Below are 14540 nucleotides of genomic sequence, written 5' to 3' on the forward strand. Positions count from 1 at the left end.
TACTGAGTATCTACTATGTACCAAGGAAAACGCCACATACTGGTAATATAAGGATAAATAAAATACAGTCCCTACCCTGGGCATCAATGAATGAGAAAAACTAGCTCAACGTGGTAAGTGCTGTCAGAGAGATAGTCACAAAGTTCTGTTAGAACACAGACCACCTGTGATCAACTCAACCTGCCATGGAGTGAGAATGGTTTCACCAAGTACCTGACATGTGAGCAGAGTCTTGCTGGAAAATAGTTCTCTAGGCAAAGGAGGGTAGAAGAGGAAGTTGAAAAGGAAGGGCTTTCCATGCAGAGGCCGTAAGTTGTACAGGTACCTGACAAAGTTCCGTGTGACAGGAGCTCTGGGGGCAAACATGCATGGGATGTCAGTGGGACTGTGTATGGCAATTAGAAGAGAAGGGCAGGAATCAGGAGGTAAGACTGGAAAAGATCAAGAGAGGGACAGACAGATTAGGTTTCTGGTCTCCCAATGCTAAGAGGTTTAGATTTTATCCCTTAAAGTAATAGAGTCAAGAGATTTTAAAGCACATTTGTTTTTAGAAAAGTAACTGGCAACACAACAGAAAACAGAACGAAGTAGGGAGAAATGGGTGACAAGGTGTGAAAGAAAAATGGGCAAGATAATGGGGATCTGAACTAAAGAAATAGGATTAATACCTTTATTAAAAGGACAAATTAAGAAACAATTCTGGCACAGGATGTACACGATTTGGTGACCAATTGGAAGTAGGAATGAAAAAGAGACAAGACAAAGTCGACAAAGACTTATACTTGAAGAGACTGGGTAAATGGTGAAACCATTAAGATTGAGACTACAGGAGTACATTTGGTGGGAAGAATATAATGAATTCCATTTTAAGCCTGCAGATCATTCAGGCTGGGGGAATGCAGTTAGGGTCAAAGGAATTGCCAACTGTTTTCCGCTATGTAGGACACAAGGAGAGACTAGTCCCTTCCCAAGTTATCCAAACCTTCTCTGCTTCTGGCTGCCCTCAAGGTCACATGACCCTTTCTTGAACACAGACAGGAAGAATCCCTTTCACTCCCATCCCCAACTTGCCCCACCTGATGTACCGCCTCCCCAAGGGGTACCCCAAGCAGTAAAATAGATTGTTGGCAGCTCCTCAATTTTCCTCCCCTCTAAAAGGACCCCCAAAAAACTCTACACATACTTTTTTATTAAACTATATTTCAACCAAATAAACATGAAGGCTCAGTTGAATCAGGATTTTTAAAAATTAAACCAGAATGCTAATTTGTTAATGTGTAGGAAATAAACTGTCAAAGGAACTGCTCTCGTCCAAAAGAACAATCCATTAACTCTCTGGATGCAGAGCGGACCTAGATTGAGATTAAAGAGCTCCTTTGATCTGAATACTATTTGCTGAAAGAAGTATCAAGAAATCAAAATAGTAATTAACCAGCGATTACCATGTAATTCTGGGTCACTACCCATTAGCAAAACAAAACGCGGACTTAAAAAAGGAGTGAAGGTTGCTAAGGTAACCAACGAATAGGGTATCTTCCTAGTTCTGTCGAAATATGGGGAGAATGGGCAATTGGGCACAAAAATACATTTTCAGCTGGAACGCTGTGTCACCAGAATAAACAAAAACATAAAATAATAGGAAACACATAGCCATGCTTCACTAACATATTCAAGTCAGAATGGGTAAGACTCCTTAAATAATTAGGAGTTACTCCAACTGCCACAAAAATCAAAGAAACCAAAAAAAGTGACTATGTGTCCTACACGATTCCTTTTTTTCAACGGTGTCAGTCAGTGTAAAGGAAGAGGGGTCGTAATCAGCTCCGCCCTCAAGCTAAAGACTCAGTAAGCGGTGGGCGTGGATGAACCAAACAAAAATAAACTCGACTCAACGGAGAAGCAGTTTCACTCCGCTCAGATCCCCGGAGCATGTAAAGGGAGGAGACCCAGAAGCCTTCCCCCGGACCTCAGTAGTCTTTCACCATGAATCTCAGTTAAGAAGCAAAAGGAGTGTCAAGAAAAAAGGGCGGAGTGACACTCCTCTGCGACCTGTCCACGTCTCCTGACGGATGGAAGTGGGGACCAAACGGACGCTCCCAGGGTCCCAGAAAAGCCCTCCCTCCCATCGCACCAGCTGTTACCTTCCACTTCCTCCGTGCCCTCCATCAGCATATCCTTTGTAAAGTTTGAAATTTGGCCAGTGAGGGAAGCCAGGCTGCCCCCGACTTGACCCAAAGACTGGCCCAAGCCGGAGCCGAGGCCCCCAAGCCAGGACGACATCGCTGCGGGTTAGAGAACAACCTGGTCCGCTCCGAGAAAAGCGTCCAGCGTCGCCGAAAGACCCCCGCCAAGTGTCCTCGACCCGCAGCCCTCGCGGGATTCGTCACTCAAGAATTCTATAGCACAATGAGGAGTTCCTAAGTGACGCGGGCTTCCGGAGGTTCCAGCAACCGCCTGGCTCTGCCTGGAAACGCAGAGGCCTGGCCTGAGACTTGACCAGGGGCCCGCCTCCTGTCACACAGTCACTCCCAAGGGGCCTCTGCTCATTTTCCCACGATTTCCAACCATCCGGGCTGAGCCACTTCTTGGTTAAGCCACTTCTTCCTCTGCTTTAGTGACTTGCCCCAGTTCTGCAGGCAACTCCTGCCAACTCGACGCCCGCCGCCATGACACCCATTCCGAACGCGGCAACGGATCATAGAGAGGCGCCACGGTGGCGTAGAAGGGCCCTGCGGAGCTGACGGACGTGTCCTTGGCGCAAGGGAGCGTGGGATCGCGGAGGACCGAGTGCGGTCGGTTGGGGCCGCTGCCTCCAGCTAAGGGTAAAGTCGGCTTCCACGTAACCCTCTCCCGCTTTGGCAGCGAGGGGAATGGCCGCAAGAACTCGCGGCGACGCGGCGCTCTGCCGGCAGCGGTTGTGTTTCTGCGGAGCCAGTCCTCAGTGAGTGCACCCGCGAGAACCTCGTGGGCTCTCACTGTGTTGGTGAAACCTGAATACTTTAATTTTGACAACGCCGGTTAAAGCAGCGGTGCGAGGAGACTTGGCGGGGTCTCTCCTCGGCTCAGGAAGCGGCTTTGCGTCACTTATCACACGTTACTGTATCGATTATTGGTCAACTTCTCAAAGGCTGCTCTGCGCCCGGCTCTACGGTAGGAGCTGCGGATACGCAAAAAGGATGGGTGGCAAATTCAAGTGCCCAGGCAAGAAACACGCTTACATGGATTAACTTCTATGGTAGAAATGTTCTCCGGTGGCTTTCCAGCTCACAGTTGAAACCCTGCCTTCTTCCTTAATGTACGAAGAGGTTTCTTTATTCATGAAGCCGACAGAACTCATGAATTAAAAACACCGACCGCCTTTTTTTTCCCAAATAACGCATTAGAGGACAGCACAACTTTAAATAGGAGAAATGCTGTGCTAATAATGTAAACTCTCCAGTGGTATTGGTGGCACCTCCCACAGTCCTGTTAAACAAATTTGTGCCCAAACCGCCAAGCGGAATCCCGCCTTTGTTGAAGGGGAGAAAAATCACGTACCTAACAAAACTTGGTGGCGTGGTACTGGGAACACACATTACCTGGCCAGAGAGACTACCACATTGTTTTTGGTTTTGGTTTTGGTTTTTGCTTTGATCACAATAGGATAGGTCTGCAGGTCTTTTAAGCACAGCACTGAGTACACTGACATCTTTCTCTTTGATTTTATTCACTGGAGGATCTACTACAGATTGCACTCTGTGAAGGGAACATTTGAAAATGCCTCTGGTAGTTGGAATCTGAGGATACCAGGCGATGGGCGTTCTCCCTGAAATCTGAATGATTTTAAAATAAAGTTTGCATCTTGTCTGGAAGTGTTTTTTAAATGTTTTTCATGTTTTTGCTTGAAAGACATCATTGCCCAGGGCTTAGATGTGCAGTCTCTGGGGCCTGACTGCCTGGATCTTTCACTTACTAGCTGTTACCTTGGGTAGGCTCCTTAACCTCTCTGTGTATCAGTTTCTTATTTGTAAAATGGGGAAGAATAATAGTGCCATTCCACTCTCCTTATCTTGGAACCTAGTACCTCCTTGGCACTCCAAGGATTAGACATTCTTGATATTTTTCCATCTTATTTTCTAACAGGTTTTTGCTGGTATACAAAAAAAAGCTATTGGTTTTTGTGTATTTATTATGTATCTGGTTGACTTACTGACCTCCCTTATTAGTTCAGGAGCGTTTCAGTTAATTTCCTTGGGTTTCTAGTCATACAATCATTTCAGCAAATAATAATTTGGCATCACCCTTTCCAATATTTACACACACTACTTACTCCCTGTAATAACATTGACAGTAATGAAGCTTTGCTTAAAAGTAATTGGAGTGTGGGCTAAACAGCTTTGGGTAACAGCTAAGATGTTATTGCACGTGCTGCTATGTGGTATAATGATGTCCTGGACTAACAGTGGCTGAGAAAGACAAAAAGGGCTATAACGGTAGTGACTCGATATTGATCACTACAGTTGATATAGATTAACAACCAAAATATGATACTAAAGTTTCAAAAGTGAACTACAGTTTTCTGATAGTGATGCAAATAATTGCAGATTTAACAGGAAGAAAAACAAAATGCACAAGTGGGTAGCCTTAACTAAATTCTCATCTTAGGTAGGTTCAACAATATTTTTAGTATTAAACATTCAGCCAGTTTTCGGGGGTTGCTTAAGGCAGGCATTGGCATGCTCTTTGGTAGAAGATGTAGTTAATGGGCCTTTTAAAAGATTAAAAAAAAGTCTTCAGAATAGTCTAAAAAGTGGAGCCAGAGTGCTTGGTGTAAATATAAAATACAGTCCATAATTTATTTATAAAACCTTACATAATTTTGCCTACATCTCATCTTTTGTTCACTACCAGCTGACCTCTTTCTTCAGCCTTCTCTGTTCCCCAGAAACAAGCAGCCACCGCCCCCATCTCAGAGGCATCACCCTTGCTGTTTCCACAGGCAGGTATAGTGGCACCACACCTTTGCATGGCTGCCTCCTCACTTTTCAGGTGTCTGTTTGAATGTCACCTCTGCAGAGGCCTTTCTTGAACCATCTGAAGCAGCCCTCCCTTCCAGTCACATTCTATCACCTCATCCTGTTTTGTCTTCCTCTCTCACAGAACAAGCATAGTTCTTAACATTTTATGAAGTCATTGGTTAACTTAAATGTTTCCTCTGCCTAGCAAGCCCCATGAGAGCAGACTCATTCATGGCTCTGTTTCCAAGCTCCCAGAACCCTGCCTGGCACATGGCAAGTGCTCGAATGTTTTGAATGAGTAAATGCATAACATAGGAATTGTTTCTAGCAGCCCATGAGGCAGACAAAGGGTGGCTGGGGTTCCTGAGAAAGGAAGGCTGGAACAATCTTGGGAGAACGGGGCGCAGTAAATGGTGGTAGTCCAGCTGAAAGAGTCCTTAAAGCAGGGATGGCCAATGAACTGTGGGGGCAAGGATCTCAAAAGGGCAAAGGAAGGGAGGCAAGGAGAGTGTTCGAGTGCCTGGAGGAGGGAAGAGCCTGCTTTATATGAAGACCTGTAAGGAGACCTGCTAGGACCACAGTGTGAAAGCAGAAACGGCAAGAGTACGGCTGAAGAGGTCAGCTGGACCCAAATTACCTATAAAATGAACTTTGCGCATTTGGTGATGCAGATACAGAATGATTTAAAGGGTCCTAAAACATGCAGTCTTCAGGGTAAGGACAACCCCCAAATTCCCTTTTATAAAGTTTTTAGCAAACATAAAATAGGCTTTTAAATCGATTTATATTTCATAAGGGCCCACAGATGACTGCTGATGAGGTCAGTCATTTGGTGGCATCCAAATTCAATGAATTGGTCCTTCTAAGCACCAAGCTGTGACATCACACTAAAATATATGTAATCAATTTGAAAATTTCGTTTCAGTTTGTGCCCAGCCCTAATGACGGCTAAAATGGATATACAACCCTCGTTCTAAAATTTGAGGTTTCCATAATCATCAATCAGTCCAGGTGCATTCCAATTACAGTTGGATTCTGGTGTCAAGTTGGATAAAATGAGGAAAACCCAGCACTCTTAAAGTAGTACCAATGTGGGCTGGCCAGTTAGCTCACTTAGAGTGCAGCACTCATAACACCAAGTTTGCTGGTTTGATCCTCACGTGGGCCACTGAGTTGCGCTCTCCACAACTATTGGACTGTCGGAAAAGTCGTGACGTATTTTTTTTGTTGCAAAACTGCGTCATGACTTTTCCGACAACCCAAAAGATTGAAACAACTACTTGACTTGGAGCTGATGGGTCCTGGAAAAAAACACAGTTCCCTAACTAAAAAAAAAAAAAATTATTACTAATGTGGTTTGGCCCTTAGGGTTCAAAAATAATTGAGCCAACATTTAAAAATGAATTTCAAATAAAAATGTGGGATTCTTAGCTTCTCTTAGAATAAAAGATGAGAGGATCTGGTAATAATTGCCCCTTTGGCAGCAGTTAGCTGGAACAGATTATCAGTGGGCCCTCCTGACCTGCTTTATTCATCACCACAGTCCATAAAAACAATGATTCTCCACCTTCACTCTGCACGTGAATCTTGTTAAAATCACAGGTTCTCATTCAGGTCAGTGTGGCCCGAAACTCTGCTTTTCTGAGAAGTTCTCAGGGGGCGCAAATGCTGCTGGTTCTCCAACCAAGCTTTAAATGGCAAGGCTAGGAATTAACAATAAACACATAAAAACAAAAATAAAAAAGCAAACATTATCTTTATTTAATAATCTTTGATATTTAAAATACATTGGACATCCGTATCAACAATAGAATCCTCAGTGTTCAACAGTGCTTTGGAAGCCCGGCTTTTCTGAGGATCAGACAGCAAGGCCCATGTGTGTAATAACGGCAAAAGAACTCAGGGGGGCACACACAGAAGGGCTGCAGAGTTGAATCCTGAGCAAATGGCACTGTCACAGTGCACTTGTGTCATGGCCAAAAGACAATGCTTTTTATTTCAGACGTTTTTTGTACTTGAATTTCAAATAGGTTACTTACACAGAACAGTAATTTTTTAAGTTTTTCCAGTGTTGTAGAAATTAATCACATTCAAATGTACATTTTCCTCTTTCAAAAAAAAAAACAAGCATAAAAATTCCTGGAAACATTCACCTTTCAACTATGAAAGAGACAACTGAAGTGCTTCCTAAATAAACCAGGAATTTCCACATATATTTTACTATCGTTTCCCCCTCATTGTCTGTGAGTCCACAGTCTTAAAATATTTATTGATACACTATTATTAACATGCCAATTATGGTAAATTTAGAAGTGATGTTACTAGCATGATGTTACTAGCATTAATTCTTAAAATGCCAGACCATTTTGGAAAAAAATAAAAATAGCAAAGGTTTTCTTCCAATTAAAAAAAAAATCAAAATTCAAGAATTAACCATGTCAATAATCTTCATTCATGAAAGCAGAATAAACAAAAATATTTTTGTTATGTATAAGACTTTACAAAACAATACAAGCCAGTTTACTTTTTTAGCAAAAGATGTTGGTTTTAAAGGGACCAGGAATGAAGGAAAGTTTTTATTTGAAAATATGAAAAATTATTTACACTGATGAGATGATTAGTTGATTCAATCAGGTTTTTCTTAATTAAGATCACACATATAACTTTCTCCATACTCTAGGGCCCAGATACAACAATTTACTTTGAAAGTAGAGGCCATAGGCCTCTCCAACTGCAGATCAAGTTTTTAATAGGAAGTCATCAATATTAACTATTGAATCCTCTTAAGAATTTAAAACATCAAGATTTATTTTTCAACCGAAGAGATTTCAATTATTATATTTTGCTTATGCACTGAATTGATCATTTTAATTTGCATAGGTCCAACGGGCCAATTTTAAGATATTTAGTAAATGTTGGCACTAGCATGATACTATTTAAAAATAGTATCAAACATGCAGACATAAAAAATGTGATTTAGGCTCTGACTGTAATAAAATTTACTTTATTCAATTTAATATTAAATGAAACAATGTAGACTACTGGTAGTTTTTTCTATAATGATTCCCAACTAGTTTTGAGCTTTTTTCCTCATTAACTTTGGCATGAATAAAGTCTTAATTAAGAAAAATCAAGTTTTAAACAAAAAAAGCACCTCCTTAAATATTCTGTGAATTGTAAATTATTTGGCCAAGATCTTAGCGTTGAAATGTAGTTTACCTACAGCAACCTTTTCAAACAATTTACAGTACTGAAACATTTGTAAGTTAATTATTATAAAAAATGTATATCAATGGTTTTAGATCAGAGGTTAACTACTCTGAATTTTTAAAACATAAATAACTACTTATTAAATCCATGACATCTCAAAATATGAAAGTGGCATTTCCAACTTTACTTATAACACTAGCATAGCCACTGTGTATTTTATACTGGTAATACAAATTATACATTAGAAAAATGATACCAATAGTTTAAATATTAAACATTAAGGTGTTCCCAATTGGTAAAACAGAATGGAAATCTTTATATAAATAAAAGTTGTTAGGACAGTTACTGCGAATCTCATTGTTCCTGACTTTCTTGCAGGTGGTTTATAAGTAAATAGCAGTTCCTAATGTGTGAACTGCAGCTTTTTATCACTTTTAAATTTTCTGGTACTGTGGTTATGAGCATTGGCATCTTTTCATACCAGCCAATCAATGGAATTTGAATGTTCAATTAAATTTAAGCCAATGCAAATAAGATGACAGTTTACTAGTGATTCTGGATCTGCCTGCCAAATATAACAATTTTACAACAAACTAAATAAACACATTCAAATGTATCCAGTGTGTGCTCAGCTCTGCTTTTAAAAAATCCCTAACAAACAAACGTCAACATGCCATATTTCCTTAAAGGCTTTAACAAGGGTGTATAAGAACTTTATAAACACTAAGGTTAAATTTACGCATATTCGTTTTCTCATTTTTATATCAGATAGCTCATCAATTCAAGTGTATGAAAAGTTTAATGTAATTTTTCAAAGGGAAAAGGTAAAGGCCAAATACCCGTGGAAAACTATGCCTACCATATTTTGGTTTGTAAGTCTTGAGGGAGCAGGGCTAAACTCTAACATCCCTTGTAATTCTAAAATTTGTAATTCTTCTGAAACATTTTCAATTGTCAAAAGAAAACTTTAGATTTTAAAGTAAAACTCTTATTTTATGTAAGGGAAATTTCAGAAGACGTCATTTGGCACAAAATAACAAATAAAAAAATCTGTCACTATCCAAGAAAAAGCTGTATCATAATCATAAATAAAAGGCATTTTCTCATCTCTTTTCACTTAGCAATACGAATAAATCCTAGATCAAAAAAATTTCCCTGATAAAATGTGTGCAGCCACACACCAGTACGGCAACATACCATACTGTAACTTTCTAAGTCGTCAGCTGAAATTTCTTCTTAAATTTTAGCTTATGAACAATTTAACATTCAAAAGGGCTTCAAAAGGGGATGGAGAATGAGGGATGGGGAATAGATGACAGAATCTAAATGCCTAATTCAAAAGATATGGTTAGTTTTCACCAAAATCATTCCATTGTATTGACCTAGCAAGAAACTGCATCCTAATGCAAGAATGTTTATCATAACTAAAGACTTTCTAATTTACAGACCCATTAAGTACTGTGTGACTTCTATGATTCTTAAGCTATTTAAACGTGATGCAAGTATTAAATCAAAGTATAAATTTAAATATATTTTGTTAGTAAATTATTTTCATGTTCCAGATCATCACCTCTGGCAAGCTATACCTACTAGAAGATGTACAGCAGAAGCAGACACTTATATTTCATGAATCAGCTGTAAATAGAACAGACTGCTCCAGTCACGAGAAAAATAAAAAGAAACTGCTACTAAAGTTGAAGGCCAATTTTGTCTATCATACATTCATGGTGGGTATTATACGTTGTCTTATGAGTGTTAACAGAAGGAAAATTTGCTTGCATACTTGCTTTTCTCAATTGGAAAAGAGAGGAAAGAATAAGGTGCTGGAATTAGGGTTACGGCAAAGCTGCAAAGTTCGGCCAAAACTGAGAAGACATTCAATAAAGCATCTGGGAAAGGATGTGCTCACACATTTTTAAAAAATGTTCATTTATTCTGAAATACTTGTGCAGATCTGATTTCAGAGTTTAGGAATGCACCAGAATCATGAAATAATGATCCCATCTTGAAGGGCTTAAAAAGCAAACCTCAAGAAAGATAACCATCTTTTAAAAGAGTTGTAAAAAAAAAGTTGTAAAAAATACGAAAAACCAAGTAGCAGAGCCATGATGATCAGAGTCAATAACATGAGAAAACAGCCAAGTGCACCTCACATAGGTGGAGAGCGAACAGCTCATCCTTCTGGAAACGTTACTATTATCAACATGAGAAGAAACACTGTCCTAAAAGGTGAATTTGGTTAATAAGAAATTAAAGCAAGTATTAGATGATGAAAGAGAGCCAAATTACCTACACAGAAGGGAGAAAAAGAAAACAAAAATGTATGGGAAAAGTTCTGTGGCAAGAACTAATTAGTTGGTCTGCAAAAAGATCCAAGAAAAATGCCCTAATTTTAGATATTGCACACTCAAAAATGAAAAAGAGACATTTAGAAAACTATTTAAAATTTCTTTAATTGCTGAATGCCTCTTTGGCTACCATTTGGAGGATCATTATTTAGTCCTATGACTGATGCATTTTTCCACTTTGTCATCTTTTTGTTTTCAAACCACCTAAAAGTCTTATTTCCTCTGTTGAACATTGTTCTCTTTGACACATCACCAAAATGGACCCTATGGCTGTGACCACACAGGATAATGTTGGAAAGTATGAAGATCTAAGGGATTTGTAAAAGGTATTATTTTTTTCCCTCTGTTTTGAAATTATTTTTAACAGTTTCTAAAGACATGGTCACAGCTGCCTGAAGCATGTCTTCTTCACTCATAGCATCACCTGTTGGGAAAGAAAACACGTATTTATTAGAAATTTCTGGAAACTTCTCAGTCAACGAAAGGTAAGTTCTTAGAAAATGTATTTCTATTTGACTACTATAGTTTCCTTTGATTTTTAAAATTTACATACACTAAAATTCACTCTTTTACAGTTTTATAAATTTTGACAAATGCATAGACTTGAATAACCACCATCATCACCCTGATACAGAACTGTTCTATTGCCTCCCAAAATTCCCTCATGCTGCCCCTTTGTGGTCAACCCCCAATCCCTAATCCTAGGCAACCACTGATAAGTTCTCTGCCCTCCAGTTTGCCTTTTCCTGCATGTCAATGATACAGTATGCACATAGTCTTTTGAGTATGGCTTCTTTCACTTAGCATAATGCATTTATTTTAAAAACAAATGCACTGTGTTAAGTAAAAGAAGATTTAACTTTGTTGTGTATGTCAACAATTTGTTAGTTAAAAAAAATTGTTTTCAAATCATTATTTATTCACAAAAGTTGCAAAGATAGGACCTGTGCACACTTTGGCTCAATTCCACCCAATCTTACACAACTAGAGCTCAAAGCAAAACCTGGATACTGACAGGCCAGCCAAGTGGCTCAGTTGGTTAAGAAAGAGCACGAGCTCTGAGCAACAGGGTCACCGGCTCGATTCCCACATGGGCCAGTGAGCTGCGCCCGAACTGAGCCGCTGCTGAGCTGCCAACAGCTGGTGAGAGCACATTCTCCTAACAACAAGGTTGCTGGTTCGACTCCGGCATGGGATGGTGGGCTACGCCCACCTGCAACTAAGATTGAACACAGCACCATGAGCTGAGCGGCCACAAGCTGCCGATGGGTGGCCGGATGGTGACTGGACTTGCAGCTGAGCTAGCTGCGCCCTCCACAATTAAGGCCGAAGGACAATAACTTGGCTGTTCCCCTCCCCCAATTCCCCAATACAAAAAATCTAAAGAAAAAACCCCAAAAAACCTGGATACTGACATTGGCACAATGTTGTATGTGGTATTTTATCATGTGTAGATTCATGTAACCACCACCAACACCACCAAGACAGAGAAAGAAATGTTACAGTACCACAAAGATCTCCCTCCTGCTAGCCCTTTATATTCACACCCACTTTTCTCTCCCCCTACCTTCCCTAACTGCAGGGAACCACTAAGTTGTTTTCCATCTCTATAATAATATGTCATTTTAGAATGTTACACAAATGGAATCAGACAATCTGAGACCTTTTCAGGCTGGTTTTTTTTGCACTCAGCATAATGCCCTTGAGATTCATCAAGTTGCATGTATCAACAATTGGTTTCTTTTTAATCCTGAGTAGTATTCCATGGTATGGAGGTACAACAGCTTATTTAACCATTCACCTCCTGTAGGACATTCTGGTTGTTTCCAGTTCTTGATTGTGACAAATAAAGCTACTATGAACATTTGTGTACAGGTTTTTGCATGGATGCAAGTGTTTACTTCTCTGGGATAAATGCCCAGAAGTATAACTGCTAGGTTGTATGGTGAGTGTATGTTCAGTTTTTAAAGAAACTGCCAAATTATTTTCCAGAGTGAATGTGGTAGTTCAAACGAAATCTAGAAATCTGACTTCCCTTTACATCCCTTTACTCTCCCCCATTTATAATTATCTTAAATATTTCCATATAGTTAAAGACAGAGAGAGAATCCTAAAAGCAGCAAGAGAAAGGCAACTAATAACTTATAAGGGAGCTCCCATAAAACTGTCACCTGACTTCTCAACAGAAGCTTTGCAGGCCAGAAGGGATTAGCATGAAATTTTCAAAGTGATAAAAAACAAGGACCTACAACCAAGAGTACTCTACAAAGCAAGGCTTTCATTTAAAATTGAAGGACTGATAAAGAGCTTCCCATACAAGAAAAAGCTAAAAGAGTTCATTACCACCAAACCAGTATTACAAGTAATGTCAGAGGGACTTCTTTAAGATGATTGATAAATAAATAAATAAATAAATAAATAAATAAATAAAATTAACAATAAAATGGCAATAACTACACATCTATCAACAATTAGTTTCAATGTAATGGATTAAATGCTCCAGTCAAAAGATAGGTGGCTGAATGGATAAGAAAATAAAACTCTTACATATCCTGTCTACAAAAGACACACTTCAAATTGAAAGACACACAGATGGAAAATAAAGAGATGGAAGAGATATTTCATCAAAATGGAAACGGAACAACAACAACAAAAAAGCTAGGTAGCAATACTTATAGCAGACAAAACAGACTTTAAAACAAAGGCTATAATAAGAGACAAAGAAGGAACCAGTAATCCCATTTCTGGGTATTTATCCAAAGAAACCCAAAATGCTACTTGGAGGGGACATGTGCATCCATATGTTCATTGCAACATTGTTTACAATGGCCAAGATGTGGAGGCAGCCTGGGTGTCCACCAATGGAAGAATGGATAAAGAGGAGGTGGTACATATATACAATGGAATATTGCTCGGCAATGGAAGGAAATGGGTTCTTGCCATCTGCCGTGGCATGGATGGACCTGGAGGGTATTGTGCTGAGTGGAGTATGTCTGACAGAGAAAGGCAGATGCAATGTGATTTGACTTATATGTGGAATCTAAAGAACAAAATACAAAACAGAAACTCACAGATACAGAAAACATTTGAAGGTTGCCAGATGGGAGGGGTTTGGGGTGGGTGAAAAAGGGGAAGGGACTAAGAAGTACAAATTGGTAGTTACAAAATAGTCATGAGGATGTAAAGCAAAGCATAGGGAATATAGTCAATGATATTGTAGTAACTAGGTATAGTGCCAGGTGGATGCTAGACTAGTCAGGGGGATCACTTCTTAAATTATACAAATGTCTAAGCACTATGCTGCACACCTGAAATTAATATTGAATGCAAACTGTAATTGAAAAACTAAAAAATGAGAAAAAAATGTGAAGAACACTAAGAGGTCCAAGTTTCCAGTTATAAAACAAACAAGTCATGGGGATGTATTGTACAGCATGGGGAACATAGTCAATAATATTGTGATACTATGATACATGGTGTCAGATGGTTGCTGGACTATGGTGATCGCTTATTTAGGTATATAAAGGTTGAATAACCATGGTGTATCCCTGAAACTAATGTAATATGGTATGTTAGCTATATTTTTTAGTAAATACCTTTAAAAAAACATTTCCTATATATACACTAAAAACCAAATCAATGTTATAATTTTTGCTTCAACCATCAAACGTAATTTAGGAAACTCAAGAGGAGAGGAAAGTCTATTGCGTTTACCCATATTTTTATCATATCTATTGTTTTTTTTTTCCTTTTGATGTTCCCAAATTACTTCTTTTATCACTTATTTGGAGACTTCCTTTAGCCTTTTTTTAGGGGATGTCTGCCGTGACAAATTGTCTAATTTTTTCCTTCATTTCTGAAGGAAATTTTCACTGGATATAGAATTCTGGGTTCGTATAGCACTTAAAAAATATTGTGCCATTTCCTTCTGACCTCCATGATTTCAGATGAGAATCCCTGTCATGCAAATTGCTGTAGGTTAAGG

At 39.2% G+C, this 14540-nt stretch overlaps 2 protein-coding genes across 2 annotated transcripts in view; both read right to left on the reverse strand.

Moving 5' to 3' along the window:
- The window catches only part of TRIP11 (thyroid hormone receptor interactor 11), an 86939-nt gene extending 83445 nt beyond the window's left edge, over positions 1–3494 (reverse strand). The window contains exon 1 of the mRNA XM_019642293.1: positions 2142–3494. Coding sequence (XP_019497838.1) covers positions 2142–2280 — 139 coding nt within the window. The 5' untranslated portion in view covers positions 2281–3494. The remainder of the gene's footprint in view (positions 1–2141) is intronic.
- Positions 3495–6734: 3240 nt separating this feature from the next.
- Positions 6735–14540, reverse strand: part of ATXN3 (ataxin 3) — a 46578-nt gene continuing 38772 nt past the window's right edge. Inside the window, exon 11 of the mRNA XM_019642343.1 lies at positions 6735–10979. Coding sequence (XP_019497888.1) covers positions 10885–10979 — 95 coding nt within the window. The 3' untranslated portion in view covers positions 6735–10884. The remainder of the gene's footprint in view (positions 10980–14540) is intronic.

Source organism: Hipposideros armiger, unplaced genomic scaffold (genome assembly GCF_001890085.2).
Source record: "Hipposideros armiger isolate ML-2016 unplaced genomic scaffold, ASM189008v1 scaffold_67, whole genome shotgun sequence".
Classification (NCBI taxonomy): domain Eukaryota; kingdom Metazoa; phylum Chordata; class Mammalia; order Chiroptera; family Hipposideridae; genus Hipposideros; species Hipposideros armiger.